General features: G+C 34.8%; 1 protein-coding gene across 7 annotated transcripts in view; it reads right to left on the reverse strand.

Moving 5' to 3' along the window:
- The window catches only part of LOC148311347 (uncharacterized), a 58947-nt gene that overhangs the window by 17260 nt on the left and 14912 nt on the right, over positions 1-26775 (reverse strand). For 3 of the 7 annotated variants that reach the window (XM_088256775.1, XM_088256772.1, XM_088256770.1), the window contains exons 20-34: positions 26471-26735; positions 25881-26029; positions 25397-25521; positions 25163-25329; positions 24323-24525; positions 23075-23164; positions 19842-19986; positions 19201-19758; positions 18646-18789; positions 17032-17193; positions 11715-11872; positions 11422-11624; positions 10509-11130; positions 9651-9858; positions 8383-8528 (exon numbers count right to left, since the gene is read on the reverse strand). In XM_088256775.1, the coding sequence (XP_088112901.1) occupies positions 8383-8528; positions 9651-9858; positions 10509-11130; positions 11422-11624; positions 11715-11872; positions 17032-17193; positions 18646-18789; positions 19201-19758; positions 19842-19986; positions 23075-23164; positions 24323-24525; positions 25163-25329; positions 25397-25521; positions 25881-26029; positions 26471-26735 (3345 nt within the window). The remainder of the gene's footprint in view (positions 1-8382; positions 8529-9650; positions 9859-10508; positions 11131-11421; positions 11625-11714; positions 11873-17031; positions 17194-18645; positions 18790-19200; positions 19759-19841; positions 19987-23074; positions 23165-24322; positions 24526-25162; positions 25330-25396; positions 25522-25880; positions 26030-26470; positions 26736-26775) is intronic. The other 4 variants (XM_088256774.1, XM_088256773.1, XM_088256771.1 and 1 more) reach the window with 4 other exon arrangements.

The raw sequence follows: 26775 nt of genomic DNA on the forward strand, positions 1-26775 counted from the left end.
TTGTAATGTAATTTCCCCGTGGTGTAATGATTATGTTTGTTTTTTTTTTTTTTAAAAGAGAAATTTTTGTGTTTTTATTATTTACAAAAATACTTCAATTTTATACTATTTCTGTGAGCCTAAGCAGCTCATTATTAGAAATAGATATCAAATTGTGGTAGAGTGGGTTCGAACCGACACAGGTTAGGTTAGGTTAGCTACCGTGCTGGAGGTCCCAGGTTCGATTCCCGGGGGGAGGTGAAAATAAATATTTTACACTCTATTATTTATTCAATACTACCCTGGTCTGGTCCCTGAAGGGCAGGAGTGGTCACCTTGCCTTCATATAAGTAATAATCAAGATAACACTATGTCAATATGATGCAGTGCCCTATGTACCATTGGGTGCGGATAAGGGTTAGAAGAAGAAATTGTACTATGTATTCATTTTCTATGTAAGTTCGCCACAATTTGTTGAACCTTGTAAAAGGATTCTTGAGTATTTATTTGATTTGAATCGAAACAATTAAACGATTTTCATTTCTTCATATGTAACTAACTCTGCGGAATAATATAATAATTTAAATAAACACTTGTACAAGACCACTTTTGAGATTATTTATGTAGACACTACTAGTTTTGTGAACTACGATAAAAATACAAATGTGATCTTGATGAGAAAATCTGTATTTCTAAAAACTTACAATGTCTACATAAATACATTTTAAAGTGGCCTCTTATCATATTTGTGTTTTTTTTTAAAATGATATTTAAGATATTATAGATATCTCGACAGAGGCAAAGATGTCTGAGCAGTTACAGGATTTATGACCCGCCATTGGCTGGTTTAAGTGATCATTTTATGCACTTTAACATTTGCTGTTCTGTCCATGATTAAACTTTTAAGAATTTCGTAAAGTTATTGCAGCTGTAACCTTAATTTATATCCAAGAGATTCTTCAAAAATTTTGTTCTATTTTTTAAACTTATATTTTGACCACTCTCTATTAAAATAACTGTCTCAATATCTTGATGACATTCCCTCGAGGGTTAAATCGAGAATTTTTATAACAAGAACTAGATAAACTGGGAAATTTAAATAATCTACTCGTGAAATAAGGGAAAATAGTATGCAGACGGTTTTGACATATTTCCCTTCAATAAAATCATGTCCATAAATTTAGTTAATAATTTGATCTTGATGCGAAAATTACACATAACAAAAGATATTAAGTGGATCCTCACGCTTAAGGTAAAATGGAAATTTCGCTTCATATACCACATACCATATATTGATCACAACTTATCTATGATTATTTACAAGGAAGTAAGTACGGGGATTTTCATCAACTAATTGGTGCCTTTGACATACACATATTAAGTTAAGTACTAAGTACTTTGTTGTGGTAAAGTCATGTGTCATAAAAAAGGAAAATTACTTAGTACTCAACCTAATACATACAGTGAAACCTCTATCTATCATTCCTCGAATAATCGTTTTCTCAGATTTATTTAGATATCTCCTTGTGTTTTCCCGCATTCATAGTTTATTTCAATAGGTCCCTTTAAAAACGATAGATAGAGGTTTCACTGTATACATATACATTTTAGTGATGTGATTTGCTTAATAACGACAGAGAAGAATAATGTGACCACTGAAGAACTATACAAATAGTATTTTCTTGGATAGCTATAGGAAACATAATTGGAAATTAGGAAAAATAAGAAGGAAATGATACAACAATATCTAGATATGTTTATGTTAGGTAAATGTTTTTGTTTTTATAATTCACAAAACAAAAGGTTGAAAGGCACCTTGTTACTTGGGATGTAATTATTCAATATTTAACCATGAAAATAAAATTAAAATAAGCATTATTCAAGTATAATAATTAAAGAAGCAGTTCATGCAGGTTTTTTTTTTGAAATCTTATCATTGTACAAGAATTTTATTTAAACCAATAAATATTTTGACAATATAGAATAAGGTTTGAGAGTGATTGAAAAGTATTGTCATGTTTAGAGTTTCCAGATATAATAATTCATAAGAGAAAAAATGTGTTAGAATTCATAAAATATGTTGCCGGTTGAGTATCCGGAAATTTAAAAAAAAGGTAATGTGGAAGTTCATTCATATTACACAATGAGTAGTGATACAACCAACCAATGACTAACCATAAGCCCCGTAAATGTCCGATACTTCCATATTCCCTTCCAGAAAATTTTTCAAGTCAGTTGAGATATCAATAATATATGTAGGGGAGGGGGGTAAAATCCAGTTTTTGAATACAGTGAAACCACCATCTATCGTTCCTCGAATAATCGTTTTCCCGGATGTGTCGTTTATTTCTTCTATCCCAAATTAATTTCATACTAAACTAAACCGCATTGATCGTTTCTCTATCACCATTTACCGCATTTATTGTTCAAATGAAGCTGCATATTTGATACATTTTGTCTGTTTTTTTACATTATTTTCAATTTTCCTACATTCAACAGCAATGTATGGGATAGAAACTATCGAAAGCTTGTGTAACCGATAGCAGGAGAGGTCGATATTGATGAAAAGAAGCCGCTGCCTGTACCTGCATTTCCAGAAGCATGCACACTCTTTGAAAGAAAACTTTCTACAACGCACATTCAATAACCGATGCTGAAAAAATACAATTTGCAAAGCCGACAATATACCATTGACTTACGAAAATAAAACAGTGAAAAAACAAATTTTGATCAATAAACTTGAGTATTTCTTTAAATTCTATTCAGGTTTGTATTTTTTTTAAATAAATTCATTTGCGTCTGAAACATGAATTCTTCATAGAATTTTAGCCTACGAATGGTTATGCAGATTGGGAGGACGGTATCTTTACTCAGTCGTATCTACTTGCGTATTGACCACTTAATCCCGCATTTATTGTTTTCCCGCATTCATAGTTCATTTCAATAGGTCCCTTAAAAAACGATAGATAGAGGTTTCACCTGTACAAAGAATTGGACATACTAAAAAAAATATTTTAGGTAACATTGAATCGTACTTTTTCTAATGGCTCATATTAAAATATTAGCCAGAAAGAGTAATGTCATAGAGTGTGTTCAGCAAATAAATAAACTTTATTCATACTTTTTAAAGTAAGACGAAAAATATTTCTATATTTTTATTTAAATATTTTTACTTTAATGCTAAAATTCTAAATATGCACAATAAACCATAAAAGGTATTTTAAATTTAAAGATTATATAAATATATATTTCAAAGATTTATATTTATATTTTCACTATTGTTATTATTATTATAAACTAGGATTTACCTGCATTATTATTGTGATATTGAGAAACAAGGAAAATATATTTTTTGAATGGTTAGTAATTATGTATGCATTGTAAAATATAACTACAACAAAAATAATAAGACAGTCATTGAAGCAAAATTCATGCAAACATCGTGTAAAATAAATATTAGCTTAACATGCAAATAAACTCAGAATAAAGCTTTATGACACAATCCCATATATTTGGATAGTTATTATTAATGGTAACCATATTTCTTTTTGAATATTAGTTTATGAATCAAAATGAGTGAATTGATCATCTACAGGATACCTAGAGGAATTAGGGATCCCTATAAAAGTGACTAAAACATTGGTTTTAGGAGAGTGATGTATATGTAGGTGCACTACTTGTGCTGGAAATTAAAATAAATCCTATTGTTTAGGGCAAACTAAGTATGAAGGGTTCCTTGTAGCTTTATCAAAAGGTCAGGAAACCAATACAAATATGTTACACCTTAAAATGGAATCGGAACATCATGAATCCATTCAGTTAAAATCGCTAGAATTATGGGAAGATTTTTGTTTGTAGCTTTAATTTTTCATCACCCCGGGCATTTGTAACATCGAGGTTCTACTGTATAAGTTCAAATTAAATATGAAATTGTATATTCCGTCCTTTTTGAATTTAGACTAGTTATTGAGGAGTAACATATTATATTGTTTTCAAAATTGGGGCTATTTTTGGTTTGGTCTTATGATTGGGTTTAACGGGGAGACATGAGGTCCCGGGGCATGAGGGTAGCGGGTTTTAGGGTAGCGGGATGTGTGCAGTGCAATGCACTGACCTGCAGCAGCAGGGGGCGGCGCCGCAGCCAATCACTCCACGGCTCCTCTGCGTACTCCACGCACATCTGGCGCACACAACGCAATGTTACTTTATCTAACCTAGCCGTATTTGCCACACCTACACGCTTCTAACTGCCTTACACAAAAGCCCCGGTATCTACCGTTTCACATCTTGTTATTCATTTACAAAATAAATCAATGGGCAATATTTAAAACGAACGAAGCAATCTTCAAATGAATAGCTTTTGAATTTTTTTAGCTCTGAAATCTAGTACCTAAATGCTGAAAGGAGAACTAGTCACTATGTAAAGAAACTATCATAATAAAAAAGACATATATTTTTATAACCAACACCTTCGAGATGTTTTAATTTCAATAAAAACGACCCTAATACACTGTAATGAAAAATATACAGTAATACCTCATTTTCACATTCCTCTTTCTTAATTACACCATTATGAAAATCAAAATTTTGACATTTTGCAGAAACATGAGCCACTTTGTGGTAGCAAATCCTTCTTTACTGGCATCCCAAATAAGATGCGTGCGATTATAGAATAGAAACATTTTTGAAACCATAAAGTTGAATTTCTTGTGACGTATGTATAACCCAACACCAAAAAAAAAATTCGGCAAGAACATGCAAAAAGGGAAAATTACAATTAAATTAAATCAATTATATACACATCACACGCATTAATTATTACCCAATTTTGTTAACAGTAAATTTGCTTTGAATTTTCACACATTATTTGAAGAAACGTGCCTTGTTATACTTGCTCGTCAATGTTTACATTTCCTATTTTTTGAGTGACAACACTGTCATATTTATCAATATGTTAATTTTCCACTTCACATTTTTTTAACTGTTTTGTTTTTGTGCTACATTTTTTTGTTGAATAATTATAACATTTAAAAATCCTTCATTTTACATCATTTGCAAGTAAAAAACCAGTTTAGTAATGTTGTAAACGTATATTTTTTCCAGCAATGGATTTATATACATACAGTGTAACATTATTTGAGATTCCCACACAAAAAATATGATGCGGGAGAAATTATGATTTCTTAACATTTTGTATAAAAACAGGTTTAATAGTGCCGAAATTGTTAATTTTTTCTGAAAAATTATTGGTGTAAATCAGAGGTTCCCAAACTTTTTTGTCTCGTAGACCCCTTGCCATGTTTCTTGATTTTGGGTAGACCCTTACCTATTATTGATTTTTAGCTAATTCATTCACTTTAAATGTATTTATGACAGCCGATGATTTGAATATAAATCTACTAAAAACGGTGTAATTTATATATCTTTGCACTTTTCTGTGGCACTCTCAAACAAAATGACTCTGATACAAACTGACAGCAGCTGCCGGGATTAGCAAAGCTACTAATTTTATCATTTAACTCTATGAAAGGATATTTTTCTTGGGGATTATTCCCACAGATGTCAAAAGTATGAAGATTAAGCCAAAATTCACTACGATATCAATACTCAGTTCAGAGATATTAAGGTTTGAATCTTGAGTGCCGCGCCGACAAAAACTGTGCGTCGTTGACCCCCATTTCTATTTCATGGACCCCCAATTATTTTTTTTGCTGATATAGACCCCTATAAGTTGTCGTAGACCCCTGGGGGTCGATATAGACCACTTTGGGAATCACTGGTGTGAATAGTGACTTCTACAGTTGGTGACACTTTTTGATTACAAAAAAAAGAATTAAAAAACTTTAAATGTTCCCAGAAAATAAGTGAAAATGAGGTTTTACTGTTCACTAATATTAACAATAAAAGTACACATTTGTGATGATTTTCCAATGACAATAATACAACGAATATTCTTTACTAAATCATAGAATCTTTGCTAAATATACAAGTTGTTAGTACATTAGAGAATTTCCTAAAAACAATACGATTGTACATAATGCTAAAAGAAAATGCTTTCACAACATTCAAGTGCTAGATCTTAGAGTCAATTTAAAAAATCATTTGCATATTTGTTTCTCAATTATTTTTTAAACATCAGTAACAGATTTTATACTGCTAAGGAAAAGATGATTATTTATTATCAATAGATAAAAAGGGCTTTTAAATATTAGTTGTAATTAGAAAAGGCAAAGAATATTATGCAAAATTAATCAAAATAAGAAGCGTGTAGATGGAAATGAGTAGTAAGAAACAATTTTATAAGGATTTTTTTCCAAGTAGAAAATGAATCTTAAATAAAAATAAAATATAACATTTAAAAAAACTGGCAACAGCAAATAATTAGACTATATAATAGCGACAATCATATGGAAATACAATTTCCAACGAAATACAATACATACACAACATACATAGTTATCATCAAACTCAACAACACTCGTTTCTTGAATGAGGATATGTATATCATCAAGAAATGGCTACATACAATTTGAATTCAATCACCATCAAACATTAATTAAAATATTTCAATGTCATGCTTCAATATGTCTACTTTTAACAGCCAATAGCGTAATCACAAGCCCTCATCACAATGATAACCATAGAAATGCAAAAAAGTATAGAAATGCAACATTGGATTCCATAGATAAACAATATATTCTAAAAACAATAAACACATATTACTTGCAAAATAACACTACCTGTTAGCGCTATACTCTCCACAATGAGGGTATGAATAAATTGAACAATTATTTATTAGATTCAATTGAAAAAATATTGATTATTACAAATTATTTCATCTTATGCATTGTTTTAACTTCACAACATTTAGGTAATGGATAACCTCTCAGGGAGTATGGACGAACCTTCGTCCAAACTATATTAGTCCCAAAGGGGTATGCACGACATGTTGCATCACGCTCGTAATTTAAGTGCTGCCACATTTATTTCAAAATAGAACTTATACTTCTACAGGTATCTGTAATACCCAATTATTACATTTGATTGCGATTACAATTTTATTCACATTATTACTTTAATTTATATATTTTTTTTTTTAAGTAAATCAGTTACAATTCACAAAGAGGAGTAAGTAAATCAGTTACAATTCACAAAGAGTCACTCGCCGAGAGGTTAAACATAAATATAGAAATAAAAAAAAACAAATTAAAAATAATTTTTCTTATATTTCTTAAACACAATTTCTTAAATTCTTCAATTTCTTAAACACAATGACCATTATAATAAACGTAATGTGTTTCATAAAATAATAAATAATAATAACATATCCTAGTAAATATGTGTTCCTATTGAAAGATACAGAATCCAATGCAAAAAAAAAGAATATAATTAATAATTGAATTTGAATTGACAGGCAACAATGCACATGATGACGTGTGATTACAGTGTACATCGATGAAATAGCGAGAAAACCAAAACCAATTGTTGCGGCACTCAAATGTCCTCGAGTTAATCAATCCCACCAAAACATCCCTTTCCCTTCACCTTCCGAGTGAAAATACCTAACTCACAAAATAAAATTTCGTATATTTTACAATTAATTTACAATTTAAAAAATCTACATGTTTATTTCTGTACAAAACACATTGTGGGGCTCATGAGAAGATACGCTTTTAAAGCTGACTTGTTTGTAAGTCGGGCATGATGCCTCGATTGAATTGCAAATTTGTGACTACGCCACACAAAAACTAAGCGTTAGAAACTATATCACAGTTGATTTGAAGAAATAGTGGTATTTACTAAGTAAAACATTAATTTAAAAACTATTGAAAACGTTTGAAACTGGTGAATATTTTGTCATTATGACAAAATGACTTTGTAATATTTGAAAACAAAATTTAAAAAAGGCGCTACATATTAAATACTCAAATTTATATTCTACTAGAACATAAATAAATAATCCAGTTTATTGTTAAAACCAATTATTTAATTAGAGAACAGATAACACCATTCATATCAATTTTGAAAAAGAAAAGAAATAAAATCGGGCCCAAAAGTGTTAATGCCAATAAACCCATCAATGTAGAAAAAACGTGATTCATCATTGACAGTGCCATTATTCATGAAATTTATATAACACGTAAATTTCACTTAGATAATATTTTTAAAAAAAAAAATTATAATAATAAAATAATAAATGATTCACAACACTCTGAGATCCACGGTTCCGACACATTGAAAAAATGTTGTCATGGTCATGAGGGACTGACGAAGAAGAATAAACAATACTAACCTTGGAGAGAATTTGCCGAATGGACGGAACCAGCGCTGAGAGATGGACATCTAGTTACATCGTCTACTACAAAAGACAGTTAGTGCTAGCGGTCAGACGTGTTAGTTTACCTGTGAGGGGTATGGCGGGGGCGGCGGGGGCAGCGGGGAGGGGGCCTGCAGGCGCACGGGGGTTCCCGGATACGGGGGAGGGGGTGGAGGACCCCCCGCCCTGACAACTCCCCGAACGTTGATGGGAACATTTACGCCGATGCGGCCTGTAATCAGACAAAAGTACACATCCGTTTTATGTTTTTTGTCGACTTACTACTCACAGTTAACCTTTCTCACGGTGCTAAAAACTTCCGCGTGCGCCGGTGATATGTATTTTGTACACCATATGAAAATGTGGTTTAAAAACGGGATAATATGAATATTCCTAAATGCTGCTTTTATGGAGCATAGTTAAAGTTGAAATGTAACAACTTTGTAATGTTAGGAAAAACATACATCGCAAGTAGCCATAATAGCTAGCGTAGCGACACGACCACCGCATAAGACGATCTGCGCACTAGAGGTGCAGTAACACGCTACAACATACGCGTATATACAAAGCCTGTCACGCAGGCACACACTGAGAAACGTTTATGTATTGGTGATTTTATCCTCGATTTTTTCACAAACTATTTACTTCCACCGCTGTATACTGAATAACTTGAATTATAATATGGAGGAATACAAAAATTCTGAGCCCGTATCTATTATATTTTAAATTGATATTCTCAGTTTTACTCAAGTTATAGTAAGTACATATCACCGGGAGGGGAAAGTTAGTCACATTTTAAAAATTGTACCGTTTTATACTGTGCATTTATCGGATAGGAGTCAAATCTTTCTATACGAATATAGGCACATGAAATATTGTTACTAAAGATTTAAATGAAAAACTGTTCTGAGATAGATGCTAACATAAAATTCAATGTAGTATTAATTATTAATTATTATTATGAAAATATATGTGGCGAATGTGAGAGGGAAAACAGAACGAAGACGACCGAAAAAGACTTGGCACGATCAGATCAATCAGAACCTAAAATCTGGCAGTGCAAAAGTCTGCGTAATCGGAGGGCATGTATGACTAGATGTATGGATGTGAAGGAGGCGAGGAGTGTATGTCAGGACAGAAGAGTGTGGCGTTCCATCCTCTCTGCCTACCTCTGCAGGGAAACGGCGTGATGGTAGTACTAGTATTAATTATTATATTTTTAGATTTCAGATGCTCAGATAGCATTATCAAAGTCAAAACTTCATTCACGGTGGTTTTTTGCCAGTAATAAGAGGAAAAAAAAACTAATTTCAAGATTGCGTGGAATTATGCACGTGTGGATGTTTAGGGCTACCTGGCTGAGGTCTGTGGAAGAGCTGCGGGTAGGTGACGGTGACCCCGTTGTTGGCCGTGACCACCCCCATGGCCCCGTCGGGCGACATGAGGCGCGTGCCCACGGCCATGGGGCGCCCCACGGCCATGGCGGCAGCCACCTGCGACTGCATCTGCTGCTGCACGGCCGCCTGCTGCTGCTGTTGCTGCTGCTGCTGCTGCATAACCTGCTGCGAGCGATGTCATTTATTTAGCATACACAGCTATCTATATCCACTCCGGAAAGTGTCTAAAAGAATTGCATCTAAACTCGCAATAGTAAGGTCAAAATTTGGTTTAATAAAAAGGACAAAAAATAACAATTACTGTCTTGTTTCCGCAAGTTTTCCTTTGTTCATGTCGAAATGAAAAACAATAAAATAATATAAACCTTATCAGTTGCGAGAGAAAATTCTGTTTTTTTAAACATTTATCCGCACCTGATGGTGCATAGGGCACTGCATCACATCAACGCAGTGTCATATTGATCGTTAACAGATGAAGGCAAGGTGATCAACCCTCCGCTTAGGGTACCAGTCCAGGGTAATATGAACAAATATTAGAGTGAATGAATGGACTATTAGTGTGATTGTAAAAGAAAAACACTTGTTTTTTACCACTTGAGTATATTTTATTATGACGACTAGTTTCGGAAGCTATGCTTCCATCTTCAGGTCTAAATATGTATAAACAGAAAGCATAGCTTCCGAAACTAGTTGTCATAATAAAATAAACTCAAGTGGTAAAAACCAAGTGTTTTTCATTTACAATTTCATCATGTCTTACCACAAATTGAATGCCGAAACAATAAATGGACTATTAGTGTAATTGCTAAAATTACCTGTGCCAGTTGCTGCTGCCCCTGCGGATTGAACTGCCCCCTGATTTGCTGCTGGCCCTGGATGAAGGGCAGCTGCTGCTGGGCGTGCTGCGGGTGCTGCGCCAGCTGCTCCCCGGGCTGGCCGGGCTCGCCCGCCCTGACCAGCTGCTGCCCCGCCATGTGGTGCCCGACCTGCTGCTTGCTGAGCGCCATCTGCCCGAACTGGCTCTGCGGGCTCACGTTGATGATCTGCCCCATCTGGCGGTGGGTGATCTTCTGCGGCAGGCCGAACTGGGTCTGCTGGGCCAGGTGTATCTGCACCTTGGACTTGAAGCTCTGCTCCAGGCGGATCCTCTGGTTCTGGACGGCGCTCTGGTTCATCTGCTGCTGGGACTGCTGGATGAGGTCGAGTCTGGGGAGCGGCATGTGCTGGGAAGCCATGTCGCCCTCCATCATCCCTTGCTTCTGCTGCCGCAGCTGGATCATCTGCTGTTCGCCACTCTCGCTTTCGTAATTCGGTTCCAGTTTGACCGTCTTCATTATGTGCTCATCAGGAAGATCCTCCTCTTTCTTTTCAGATTTAATGGTATTGAGGTCTAACTTGACATTTTCAGATTTATTCTCTCGCAAGTTCTCGTCCATTCTGAAATAGCAAATGATTTAATAAAGCAAAATGTTTTTCACTAGAACACGCCATTGTGCATACTGCTAATAATAGTCCTACTAATAATAGCTACCGCTATGTCAAACAATATCACACTGAATATTGATCTGTTCCATGTGATGAAGGAGTATTCCGAAGCGGTATTCTTCTACATCTTTAACAAGAGTCTTCTTGCTTACTTTTCAATTTATGTTTTTAATGTATACGCCTTAAATGTTAGTGTGTAATGTATATATTAATTATCAAATTAATTTAATTGAATAGTCTTACGGATCCCGTTTGACGTGTTGTCCGACGGCTTGCTCTGTTTCTTCAGCCAACTCGAGCCCATCCAGTATGAGCGAGGTGTCTCCAAAATCTGCCAGTTCAGGATCGGCATACTCCAGGATGTTAAAGTCGTCGCCCATCTCCGCAGTAAGTGACACCAAGAGCTCTTCTTCGTCATCTCCTAAACCGCCCAGAATGTCTCCAACCTGTGCATTACGTAGGAATCAAATTATTCAATTCATTTTGGAGGATCAGACAGTTTTCTTTTTATGAAAAAGTGAGTGAGTTAAACTGACCTCGGCCATGTTGGCGCTGTCCTGTTCCAGTTTGTCCATGTCCATGTCGGGTACCTCCTCCTGCGGCGGCTGCGGAGGGGGTGCGGCGGGCGCAGGGGGAGGGGGGGCCGGTGCAACTTGGATGCTCTGCTGACCGACTACATGCATCACTTTCTCCCCTAATATTGTTTGAAAAAAAAATACATATTTTCATCATTGTAAAATCTTATATATAACCTTATTGGTAGGTTAATTAAAAATCAATGGGACCAAAATTTGAAAATCAAATGGTTTTTTTAAATAAGGTAAGTGGCTATAATACTGACCTAGTTTTTGTCTTAAGCCGGTCCATATTTTTAAAATATTTATTTAATATTAAAACGGCTTGATAATTTTTTAAATTTATTTTTATTTTTTAATGGGATAGTTTTATCCTTACAAAGTTAAAAAAATAATAGTCAAAAGTCAAGTGCATATATTAAAATCTACGCAATAAACAGTTAAAGGCTTTGTATTCAATACTGACCTACTCGAAATGGATTATTTCATAATACTGACCGCTGTTGCCCCTATTACTGACTATGAGTGAAAAAGACAACTCAATTCATATTTTAATATATTTTACCATATGTAAACTGGAGTAAGATATAAGTATTTGTAATGGAAATAAATGTAAAAGTAAGTACTTATGTGACAATTTATTATTTATTAAAAAAAAACATATTGGTTAAACATAATGTATTGTTAATGTATTTTTTTGGGCTCTCTATAAATAAGTAATTCTGGAATGGAATAATTTCCTCAAGCATTTAGTCACACCGGTTCTGGAATTGTTTTTATGATTCCTTCTGAAGTATTCTATATGGTATCCTGTTTTTCTGGCACTTCCAGTTCAGGCATACCACGACCTTGATCAAAGCGGAACCATCCTTTTTGGGATTTATTACAATTCCTAAAAAATTCCCCTTCCTACTTTACAATACAGGACTCATTTTATTTTAGTTTTTACGAGGAAGATTTTTTGAAGACCCTTGGTGATTTTCAATTTTTTTTTCTTCTTTTCTGCCACTTTATCTTCTGGCACACAGAGACTGCTTAACCTTTCCTGTCCAGAGTAAAAAAAAAACAATCCGCGGGTTCCGAAGGGGGTACTGGCAATACCCCAAGTAAAATGCTAAAAATACAGGTTTTTCACAAATTCGACTAATGTCAAAATGTTTATCATGCTATTGTTATTCTATTTTTTCCATTTAAATTTGAATTTTCTGCAATAAACAATAATTTTCAAAAAAACATAGTTGTGAAGAAGTTCTCTGCGGAAATGACATTCGATTCCGCCCAATGTTTAAGCATCACTGGACACTAGGCGCTTCGGCCGGAAACGATGCAAGCGAGAGGGGGTGAGGAGAGAAAGAGAGAGAGAGAAGCATACTACTCGGTACATACTAGCGGGTTTCTAATTTGTCGTATATTATGGTGAAAAAAAAAACAAAGAATGGTAAAAAAATCAGATAGCGAGAAACAATACAAAAATGATATTACGTTGTATGAACAGTTTGGACTTGGGTTTGGGAATATCTGTCCATCTGTAGCCTGATTTGGAAGTGAACAAATTTTCTTCATTTCTACTGTTGTCTACCATATCTACGGGCTTGACGCTGTTAGAGTCAGATTCATCAAGTTCTTGGATTATATAGTTATCTGAGTCGGCGTCGGAAGCATAATCTTTATTTTCTAACCCTAAATGGAATTCATCATCACTTATATACATACATCACTGTCCGTATGGCTCAGAAGTTGCTCAATCATATCATCTGTCAATTATTTTCCACTCATTGTTAGGGTAAAGTAAATATTAAAATTATGACAATTTAATTAGTGTAAAAAGGTAGATATTTATAAAATAAATATGAAAATGCAATTGCACCAAGAAATTTCAGTAGATAATTTAAATTAATAATAATTCTTATTAGAAACGAAAAAAAACACTCTGTATTTGCCAAATAACGCTTGCGTATTGAGAACACGATTCACACGCGTGCAAATTTGAGGATTTACCGCCGATGGTTAAACTGTGGAGATAGATACAGCACTAGTAAAGAAATTGATATCCCCTTCGGAACGGGACAGTTAAACGCTGTTAGAACATTTAAGATCGTGGGATTTGGAGGTTTACAAGGAGTAACCTCATTTGGGTGTGCAACATTAGAGCATGATGGTAGTGTGCCTGATATGTATATACATATATATATATATATATATATATATATATATATATATATATATATATATATATATATATATATATATATATATATATATATATATATATATATATTTATATATATAAATATATATATATATATATATATATATATATATATTTATATATATATATAAATATATATATATATATATATATATATATATATATATATATATATATATATATATATATATATATATATATATATATATATATATATATATATATATATATTTATATATAAATATATATATATATATATATATATATATATATATATATATATATATATATATATATATATATATATATATATATATTTATATATATATATATATATATATATATATATATATATATATATATATATATATATATATATATATATATATATATATATATATATGAATATATAAACATATATTTATATTTATATTCTACTAACCCTTATCCGCACCCGATGGTGCACTGCATCTGCACTGATGTTGTATTGACGCAGTGTTATCTCGATAGTTACTTACATGAAGGCAAGGTGATCACTCATGCGAGTATAGTGGAATCAGTTTATGTTTGATAATAAACAAAGTTTTTTTTGTTGATATTATGTTAAAAAAGAAAAAATAAATTGTATTTTAACATAAGAAAAATCACAAAAAGATGGCTCAGAACGAAACTCCTTTTCTGAAATAGTATGTGTTTATAATACTGATCTAGATTCGTTTCTATTACTGACCGCTGAAACTATTTATTATAATTATAAAACCAAGCAAAAATTTATAGGTCAGAATTAGGCCCCCATAATCCAAAAACTGTATGCTATCCAAAGCACGCAAGAAATTTACGTATTTAAGAATTTTCACAAATTTATGTAAACTTTAAAAATGCTCTCGTCTTACTCATTACTGACCTATAGGTCAGTAAAGGAAACTAATGAAATTTCGGGTGAATGTAATACTGACAACTTTTATTTTATAAATGTATTGTATTAATCATATGGTTATTTCACAAATACTTTGTTTTTTGTAAATTCAATACACTAAACTAACTAACACATATAAAATATTAGTAAATATCAATCATATAAAAATAATACACCTTTAAAATAAAACTTGAAAGATTAGGCTTGTCTGTTAAGGATTTTCCGTGTGCGCGCGCTACTTGCCAGATGTCCAAACTATAACTGATATTTCAAATATGAAAAATCAAAATATTGACTGTAAAACATTGTCATCACATAACACAAGCATGGCTGCAGTGTTGGTAATATTAAAAATTAGTAATAATTGAACCAGTGTCTTATTATCTGTTGTTTCTTTGAAATAGGTCAGCAATAGGGGCTAGGTCAGTTTTATAGACACTTACCTTACTTATTTTACATCCACAAACTGATATAATGAATGAAACTGAATTTTCGTTGACAAAATAACAAAAGCAGTTAATAAAACAGTGATTTAAATAAATCAATTTAAAATAGATTTTTTACGGCCTCATTTTATATTGAAATTAAAAATATATTAAAATAATCAGACACTCGAATGCGAAACTGGCATTGCGGGTTTGATTCCCGCCAAGTGCAAAATAAATTCAAAAAATATTTGTATTTAATTGGTCTGGGTGTTCTGGGTGATGTATTTTTCACATTTACCTTCCCTATCCTTACTATCCTACCTGCAGACAAGCCTCTAAATGTAGAGGCTTTGCAGGTTTTTTTTTTTTCAAATACGAAAGTAGTAATATGACACTAAAATGTGATGACCAATAATAAATTAAAAATTCTAAAATATTCATCAGAGTAATATCAAAAATAAAATGATATCACTCTGAAAAATGCCCCTTTCAAATAATCTTATGAATTTATTAGTTATTCAATTTTAGTCCTTCACATATTACGACTGTCAATTGTAGTGATAGGATAATTTGAAAATTCCACCTATCAATCATTTTTGTTAAGATTTTGAATTTTAAAATGAAAAAGAATTCTGTCATACTTTTAAAAGAAATTTCGAATTGGGAATCACCAAACTTTTTCGAATTAAAAAAAAAGCAGCGTGGAAGGGGCAAATTTTTAAAAAATATTTTTCCATTTATGGCGAGATTTAAATGATCGTTTCTCGGATTAACAAGCTTTTACTGTTCAATGATTATATTAATTAATTTCAACACATTTCAAAATTCTATGTTATCTGGAAATGTTGTTTTTTTTTTCTAAAATGGGAATTATAAATGAAAATAAATTCATTATAAATCGGTAAGTAAAAAAATTCAACTCCAGATATTAATATACTCCATAATAAAAACAAACCAGTTACACTTTAAACTAATTTGTAGAACGTAAAGGAGATTCAGAAAAGCAAATTTAGAATGATCTACTGAAATAAAAAACATTTATTATTGATGCCAAAACAAAGTTAAAACAAGTTAAAAAAATCAGTTAACGGAGTTGTAATTAATTTTCTAAAAAATGTCATTACAGTTGAGGTAATATCATGGGTGTACTGGCAATAAAAATTAACTGGAAAATATACAATTTTGACTTAATGATGCAGTATTATAAAGTTTTCAATGTTCTATAAACTGGCAAAATAAACTAAGTAGTTTGAAATGTCATATTTATGTGGTTTTAAAAGTAAATTCAACTTTAAAAGCGGGTATTTTATTCAGGCTAAAAGGGTTATTCAAACAGGGATTTTGGAGTTAACGTTATTTGCCAGTATACCCACAATATAATGTTATATCTAAGGGTGGGGGGACTGACCGGAGTATTTTGTCGTAACGTAACGTCGCTCGCGGAGATCGCTCCCACTATGGATGGAGCGCTCTGCTCGCTGTACTGACTATACGTTACATTACGACGAAATAGCTCCGGTCAGTCCCCACCATAAGGAAAATATCAAAATTCACTGATGTATCACAATCGTTTTCTGATTGTAGCATAGCCTCGTGCGGATCAGTCGCTTATGGACTGCTAAGGGAACATTGTGTCATCTGATACTGTACAGATAGGAAAGAGAGTGTTTATATAATTTTCATTCTGAGAGTACAGACTAAATGAGGTAGTTCCAATAACTTTACCCGAGAGGTTGGGATGCATGAGGTGGTGGGAGATGGTGGCCGGTTGCTGCGCCTGCTGCAGGGTGTTGTGGTCGAGTTGCACTGGGGGCCGCGCGCGCACCATCTGCCCGGGATGCGGAGACATGAGCCGTTGCTGCACCTGCTGCATCTGTTGCTGCAAACCTGAACACCATATACCAAAATTAGTTGAACATTTGTCTCATCCATTTTAAACTGTTTAATTTTTCATTCAAACCCTTATCCGCACCCAATGGTGCATAGAGCACTGCATCATATAAACACAGTGTTATCGCGATCATTAACATATGAAGGAAAGGTGATGAAACAGCCCTCCGCTTCAGGACCAGTCCAGGGTAATGTCAAATAAATATTAGAGTGAAAAAAAAAATTGTAATCGATGGTAATTGATCAGTCATACATGACCACTTACCGAGATTTTTTTGTCTACCGGTTTCGAGACGTACCCAACAAAGAGACGGGTACGTCTGCAAACCGGTAGACATAAAAATCTCGGTGAAAGGTTATATTCTAATATTACTAACATTTTTGTAAAAAAATTAAAAATGACTAACAACAAGGCAAATTCTTTAAATATAAATAACATTGAGAATATTAATCATATATGAGTTTAACACATTTCGGAAGGGTGTTTTTTACATCTGCCGACTGCTGGCAATGGGACTTTATGTGAATAATTATGTACATATAGTTAAGACCTTAACAAAGAGATTGGTACATAATATTCATATAAAAACATTAAATATGTAATTCCTTCTTTTCTGACTTTGAAATGAGGCCGGCCCAGACGATAAAAATACCCGTCCCGTCGTTAAGCATCAATTGACCAAACAGGTAGAAATACATTTCTCATCTTTTGTATGTTAAGTACTTTCTTATGGTGGAGAAAGTCCAAAAGAAGTTTCTGAGGTATCTCTACATGGTAGAGTACGGGTATTATCCTCGGCTCTACCCAACCGAGTTTCTCCAGGGTATGCTCGGCGACAATAGTTTAGAGACTAGAATGAATGTGTAGTCGATTACGCATTTTAATAAATTGTTGCACGATATGATCGGTAATCCTGAAATTATACGAAACATCTGTCTGTATGTTCCTGATAGTACCTAAGACAGCGTCGGCATAGATTGTTTCACATTCATATATGGGACCAACCTGCCAATGGTTATGCCTGTACAAAGAGCTACAATATCACAATGGATATTGATATGTTCCTTGTCTCTGAGGGGGTATTCCGAAGCGGTATTCTTCTACAACTTCAACAATAGTCTTTACTTACATTACAATTTGTGTTATTAATATATGCCTTAAATGTACATGTATATGTTAACCCTTAGCACTTGAATGCAGCCATAGAAGCGGCATGCATAGTTTGGCCGTATTACTGGAGTGCTGTTGCTATGGCGACAAGAAAATAAAGTCCTTATACTCAATTTTTTATCATATAATGTTTTTTCCTTTTCGATATAATCAAATCAGAATCATATAAGTACAATTAAATACTCTATCGGAATTTAATTGAGTTGGCGTATGCACATACCAAATAACTTTCGAGTGCAAAGAGTTAATTATTGAATAAATAAAATTTAATTTAATACCGGTGGGATTGAGTAAAAGCCGTGTCCGGTTATCGATGGGAGCCGTCGGTGCGCGCGGTCTGGTGATGGGACTCACGGGAAGCGGTTGGCGGAACTGGCCTTCCATAACCAACTGTTGCTGTTCCGATACTCCTTGCTCCTCGCCTGATTAAATTCATTCCACACATAAATGTTTGATTCTCGGGAAAAGCTTAAGATTTAATGTTACATAAAAAAAAACGAATGGGTAAAAATGTATTAATACGAGTTCAATATATTAATACGAGTTAATGATGCATTTATATGCATTGAAAATCTTAACATATTTTCTATTAAAAAAATCAACAGCAAAATAATTGCAGATACTTATTTATAGAAAACAATACATTGACACATACAATAAAATCTCATTTCATTTTAACGTTACTCATCTTTTCATTTTCCCACTTTTAACACAAAAAAATTATATTTTTCCCTTTTACTTAATTCATGCTGATTTTATTTGAATTTATTATATTGAAATATTTATGTAATTATCAAAAAGTCTAAAAGTAAAGATGGAATGTCTCATATCACCTTGAGGCCAAAGTTTATTGGAAGCGTGCTGACGTTGTAATAAATCTCTCAGTTGGCGGTTGACGTCGGGCGGGGGTTCCGGGCGGGGCCCTGCCGCAGGCATGAAGGGGTCCTGCGGGCGCGGCGCGTAGATCTGGCCTCGCTGCGGCGCCACGGGGTACTGCGCGGGCGGGCGCGGCGTGCCGGGCGGCGCGTACGCTGGCGAGCGGGCCGGCGTGGGCGACTGCTGGCCGAAGGAGCGCGGCGACTGCAGGTAGTCACCGCTGTTCTCCGAGGGCGGGCGCTGGAAGGGGTCACCCTGGCTGTGCGGAGACACGGAGCCCGGGAAGTGCTCCATCGGCGACTGGGGGGAGAAGGGGCTGCGGACCAGGCGCTGGGGGCCCGGCCCGGCGCGCGGGTGCGGGAAGCGGGCGCCTCCCGGGTAAGGACTTCTCGGCAGAGTGGGGGAAGGGGAGGCCATTCCGCCGTGCAGAGGGCTTTGCTCGTTCACCGCCACCTGCAGCTGCTCCGGAGGGAAGGACCCGTCCGTGACCATCTGCCGTTGGACCCGCGCCATCGCTGCAACGGACGAAGGTTGTCAGTCTCGATCCATCGGGGAACGGTAGAGCGAGATAAATAGGTAGATATAAAATGACGAGTACATTGATTACCTTGCAGCCTCTGGTCGTGAATGACCTGCTGCTGGTGTTGCGCCTGCTGCTGGCGGAGTTGCTGCAGTTGCTTCCATTGCCTCTCCTGCTCCGCCTCTCGCGCTCCCCTCTGCCCCCCTGACACCTTCTCCTGTTCCTGCGAGGTCCTCGGTACATTAGTGGCGCCGCAAATTGGAAGCACATTACTTACTAGAAACATGGCTATTTGACACATAAAAATTGTCTATTGGAAAATACCACAAACTTATTTTAGTTTTTTATCTAAAAGTATGATTATTATTATCAGCCAACCATTTTCAGAGAAAAAAAAGAAGAAAAAAAATCTATATGATTAAGAATATCAATGAAAAAGTAGTGATGTTTGACAGTTTTATAGGTCCTTGTAACCAACAAGTTTTCTATGCATTCGCTTAAAATACACTTCTTTGGGCACATTGGTATTTTCCTGTAAAAAAAATATATAATTTGCAATCTGAGAAATCATTTCATTGTATTCTATATAATTATATCTTAAAAGAGTTCATTGGAAAAAGTAAAATAATCTTTTATTAAAAGAAAAACCTTTTTCATTGGATTCATTTTACACATCAGTTCTTTGAAGTCAAAATTAATATTTTTTTATTGTAAATTAAATCAGCAAGCTATTTTTCTCTTTCCACACATTATTTCTACTTCAGGAGAAAAAAACTTTGAATTATGCTCCACTTATAAAAACAATTATAATTGGAGTAAGGAATAACAACACTACATAATTTTGTCTTATGGCAAGGTTTCTCCAAATATAAGCATATTTAATGTTTTATTATAACGCATGAAATATAAATGAATTTATCAAATATATAATATGTAATATGTATTAAGTAATGTATTGTAGTATTTGTATACTAAAAAAGTAATAAATGTTGAACTAACCTTCACATGTTGAGATCGAAGGAAAATTAATGTTTTTGAAAGTTATTTGATTAATTTTAAACAAGATATAGAAATGCCTCAACATTAGATTTAAGAATATGTAGATTTTACAAAGATATGACATGTAATACCAAATGGAAAATTCAAAACTAAAATTAAAAACTACAGTATATTCGAACAACATTACCCATTCTACTATGAAAACCGTCAATGCACAATCCACCAGCACAAAATAAACTCAATGCCATGTGTATGCCAAGTGATTTAGAAAATATATTTAATGGCAAATAGTTGCGCACAGTTTCGTAAATGTACTTAAAGCAAATACTTAAAATAAATACTTCAATTTATTTATTAAAATGCAAAAAATTATTATTTGGCATTAAAATAACCTTTAAAAAAAAAACACAATGATCCAAGTGGCTACCTAACTCACCACCAAATTAAAACGATAAAGCACAATCTACACGTCAAAATTTAAGACATCAAAGAATAACAAAACAAATGTCAACTTTGAACAAAGTCTACAAAATTAAAGAAACCTTTTCAATAAATTTACTTTTTCGATTAAAATCAAACATACTTTTATTTATGTAAAAGGCAAAGATAATAATTTTTACTAAATAATAAATTAACAATAGAATATCACAGCAGGAAGAGCCACAATACTAAATCACGAATAAAAAGCGACCATGTCAATACAAAAAAAAAGAAGCAATTCATACAGATATACCTCACAAAGTCTGCACTTGAGATTAAGTGAACAGAAAAAAGTTTATAATTCGGAGTAACTTTTATTCATAATTTTTGTTCAAATATTATAAAGTTAATATTGTAAACTTATATAATTATTACTACAGAAATTAACTAAAAAAATTCAGTAATTTGGAAAACACCACAAAACTCTGATACTTTCTAAAACATTTTACCAATAAATCTTTCGATAATTGGGAAAATAATTATATTTAAAAAGATGAGAAAATGATAAAAAAAAAGTTTTAAATTTTTTTAAATTCAAACTACCAATTTTAATTGAAAAATGATCTTCAAAAACCAATAACTCAACACAATGCAGCATATTGATCACTCAGTAATGTAAAACAACTACATATAACTGCATTTTTATTCATCTGCAACAGTTCAAAATGCTACATAATTCAAACAGCAAATTATTGCTACAGAAAAAAATTATATCTATCTGTCTTTGGCTGCCGCGTCTGCAATGATAATTTCTCAACATAGGCAACATACTACTTAGCTCAATTGATAAAGCTTAAATGACACCTTGATCCAGTGGTTGGACAAACAATGCAATACACATTTGATGAAATAAATCATGAAATGCTGCAGTTGGGGGCAGGAAATAATGTATTTGATAGATATGTTGTATGATTATTTCACATTCATTTAAATCAAAAGTCATATCTGGAAAACTTGAAACACCTAAGGCGATTTGGTCTGAACAAATTGGACTATGAGAAAACCATACTAAGCGAGGTATTTCTGTACATGATTTTTAGATTTTTAATAATATTTTCAATCATAATCATCACAAAATGGATATAAAGTAACTTTTTTTGTTATGAAAATATTTGGTTAATATTGTTAACCAATCAATGATTTTTTGTTGTTAATAACAATCCATAAAAGCTTCTATGAATATTTTAATTTAAAGTTAAATTTTGGAGTGTAGATAAGACTTAAGAGTGTCAATTAAATAAGGAGGTGGTGACTCGTGACATTGATTCATTTTCATAATTATGAATGTTGCAATGCATAATTTGATGTTATATCAGTTCCATATAAATGTTTAACCTTTCGACTGCCAGTGTGTTTGCACACGGCAGTGGAAGAGTTATACGGATAAGAGTTAGACTACGGCTAAGATACGAGTAGGCAAGCGGCAGTACAAACAGGACAAACACAAGCACCAAGGCGGGCGAGGGGGTGCGGGGTGCGGGGTGCGGGGGGCGGGTGTCATGCTCCAGTACCGTGGGCGGGGCGGGGCGCGGGCAGGGCTCGAGGGCCAGCTCCCGCGGCAGGGAGGGGAGCGTGCGCATGATCTCGGAGGGCGTCAGCACGCGGATGTGCGGGTCGCCGGGGGGACTGCGCGCGGGGGCGAGGGGGCGCGGCGAGGGCGAGCGCGCCAGCACGGCCAGCGGCGCGCGCGCGGCCGTGAACTCCCCGAAGGGGTTCACCGTCACGTTGGGCGCGGGCCCCTCGCCCCCCGCCAGGTAGTGGTGGCTACGACTACAGTTAGTGGGAGGGGCGGGGGGGTTAGTGGCGGGGGTTAGTCCGTCCTCGTGCGGCACCTCGGGCGGCTCGGGGTCGGCGGCGGCGCCCGGCTCCGCACTGCCGGCTGCGCTGCCGGCGCTCCAGCCCTCCTCCTTCTCTCTGGGGATCTGTAGGCCCCCAAACACTCGCTGTACTTTCTACTCCCTGTTCCACATATGCACACACACACACAAGCGCGCACACACGCGCGCCGGCCGGCAAGCTCAAGCTTCCCGACAACTCCCCACATATGCGCAAACTGACTGAAACCCATTATTATTTGAGTGCCCGCTAAAATGATTAGAACACGCAATAGCAGTTTGTTTTATTTTACAACACATATTTCTAAAGTAGAAACTGGTGTTAGTCAAATTTCTTTGCTGTTAATCACCGTGACATTCGGGTATGGGACAAAAAGAAATCACTCAAAAAATACAAAAAGCCCATAATAATGGAAATCTGTCCGAGTATATTTACTTATGTATATCTCTATGCGGTAATGATATGTGTCAAGATCAAAACAAGTGGTACTATACTTATTTCACAGAGAAATAATGATTCCCAAAAATATCATTTATGGATATAACATTCTGATTATTTCAATGCATCCGTATGATTATTTCTTCCTTTCTTCCCTCATTGGCGCTCGTGATACACTCAAAATGCAGTTAACCCGATAAATTTGATTCCAATAGGAAGTCACCAAACATGAAGACATGCTAATGTCTCATTATTTTTATTCCAATATGCATGCGTAGCATATACAGTAAAAACTAATTCTATACATAAAAAGATAATTCTAGTAATAAACGATAATTGGAATTTTGTTATTTTGCAAAATTCTAATCCCAGTGATGATTTTTTCATACAAAACATTAAATAATTATAAATAATATTTTGACCGTTATTTGAAATAAAATGACAAAAAGCAGCAATTAAAAAAATATATAAATGAAGTTTTTTTACAAATCATAAAAAACTGCTTTTGCTATTTTGTTAACAAAGAATACAAATTTCTTTTAAAAGATTGTTACCCATCAATTTGTACATGGATAATTAATGGAACTTTTGTACTTTAACGAAATGACAAGCTTATACCGTATTCCCTCAATTTTGCCCTTTTATCTAGCCAGTCAATTTCATTACATAAATGATTATTTCTCAGTGAATTTCGTATAGTGAAGAAGATGAATTGATTTGAATAAGCTAATAATTGCAAAAAGCCGTCAGAGCGGACGGAGTAATAGAATATACATAGGAGAATATACGCATAGAAAGTATCAAACCTGTCTGGCTCTTTTCATGCGGATGGCTCCGCGGTTATCTCGGGCCTGCTGCAGGTAGGGGGTCTTTTTGTCTCCGGGGAGAGCTCTCCATTTCTTCAGGATCTGTTTGCAACGGTCCGACCAGTTGGGGTATTCTGTTTTCCAATCCGGATGGTTTATATTAGCGTACAGAACGGCGGATATGGTGGCTGCATCTCCTAGTCCTAAAACACAAATACCATCTTGACACATTGTATGTAATTATAACAATCGATGAAAATAACCCACAATACAACCCCGATGATAGCTTATTTTGTGTATATACACACATATTACATATACATATGTGACAAGGAACACACCCTTTACAAGTTCTTTCTGCCATCTGTTGAATCATTGTCATTTTTTATTTTTTTTTATTTATTTATTTATTTTAGGTACAAAGATACATTTTTTTTACATTTTATTAATTACATGTATAACAAAATAACAACTATGTAATTTTTTCCACATTTCGGGTCGGGTTTCAGCGTAACCGACATCATCAGACCAGTGTGAGGCTAGACAAAATTCTATGCTATATACACAACAGGGCAGGAGTTAAAAAACATGATTTTATATAATTTTCTGATAAAATGAATTTAAATTCAATGATAAAATGAATTTAAATTGAATTATATGTATTACGGCTCTTTAGGCATAGCCTGTTTTGAGCCGAAATACTTACATGTCATTCTTATCGCCATCATTCCACAATCATAAACTCTGTAAATGCTTACTTCTATATTACCTTTTCAAAAAACTTAATCCCTATCAAGATATCTATAAAATTTTATATGTCAATGAGATGAAAACACATACCCTCATCGGCTTTCATTTTCTCGGTGGACCTTTGGTTGTAGGTGCTAGTCGGTTGCGGAAGCGGTTGGGGAGTGCCCGGGTCAGGAACCGACCCCTCAGCGGGTGCCCCCCACTGGCCACTGCTCTCCGAATATGCCGGACTCAGCTGGGAGCTTCTGGAATACGCACTAACTCATTATACAAAGAATGTTCAACGCGTGACGTTTGCCGAGAAGCAAGTGGAGAAATAATTACCCGCTGTACTCCGTGTGATAAGGGGAAGGAAATTCGATAGGACTCGACAGTTGATGTCGCTGCTGATTGTAACTGCTTGAACCGCTGACTGAGTTTACAAAGGAAACTGACGATTCTTGGGATTCCTGAAAAAAATAACAATAGTCAATTAATCCGGCATTACTTTACAATATATCATATCGAGAATATATTATGTCCGCCTCCATTGTGGTTAGCATATTTGGCTACCATTCTGGAGGTTCCGGGTTCGATTCCCAGGGGGGGTCAAATAAATATAAGTGATTTTTTCACTCCATTTATTAATATTACCCTAGACAGGTACCTGAAGCGAAGGGCTGATCACCTTTCCTTCATGTGTTAACGATTAAGATAACACTGCGTTCATATAACGCAGTGCCCTATGCACCATTGGGGTGCGGATAAGGGGTTGATGATATAGAGAAATAAAAAGTGGTAAAATTCTTCATTGTTCATGGTAAGTTACCTGAGAGTCATCAGTCAGAACTCCTTTGAATACTTCTTCGACATCCCGACTATCCATGTTTGGTAAAGCTTCCAAGTTAACATCCAGCAAAGATAAATCTTCTTTAGAAACCATATTGGGTGTTAAGGTACTCGAATTAGAGGGGAGATCTGTAAAAAAAAGTAATTTTATTCTATGCACCATACATATTTGACACAATGAATAAGTGAATAAGACACGTGAATCAGTCAATCATTGCATTTTTAAATGGGATATGTTTGCTATAAAACTCTAAAAACTTTTCAAGTATAAAACCTTGTTAATTCAAAAAATGATAATTCGTATCTCACTTTAATTTGAAAAATATTAATAATAATTAATATTAATATTAAAAACTCAATAATTGGATGACTTGACTCTGGTCAGTGTCTGTACATGACGGATTTTTCAATTCTTTGGACATGTTGCGCATCGCAATGAGGATAGCCTGGAACGACTGGTTATGATTGGTAGCCTGGAGGGGAAGAGAGGGAGAGGAAGATCCCCATATGATGGTTATTTATCCCGTGCATATAGTTTATATCCTCCGATAATAGTCGGTTAGCACTCACCCTTTCGCAGGACATCAGGATGCGGCGGCTTGTTGATCAGGGCCGAAGTCGGTTCACCGATTCTGCGCTCGCCAGCAGGATGGGCGGGTAGCATCATAGCCACTTTGAGGGCTTTAGAGTCGTCAGTTTGCATAGAAACACCCTTCCGTTCAGAACTCCCCTCCACTTTCGGGGCCTTGTCGCCGCTCAGCGCATTAGCTTTTTCTTTTTCTTCCTTTTCTTTCTCCTCTTTGGTACGAATGGCCTCTATTACTTGCAATTCCTCCTGCAAATTGAACTTTTTTAATTTAGATACCGATGATAAA

The sequence above is a fragment of the Brachycentrus maculatus genome, unplaced genomic scaffold (assembly GCF_059751285.1).
Source record: "Brachycentrus maculatus isolate JH-2025_06_01 unplaced genomic scaffold, ASM5975128v1 h1tg000066l, whole genome shotgun sequence".
NCBI classification, from domain to species: Eukaryota; Metazoa; Arthropoda; class Insecta; order Trichoptera; family Brachycentridae; genus Brachycentrus; species Brachycentrus maculatus.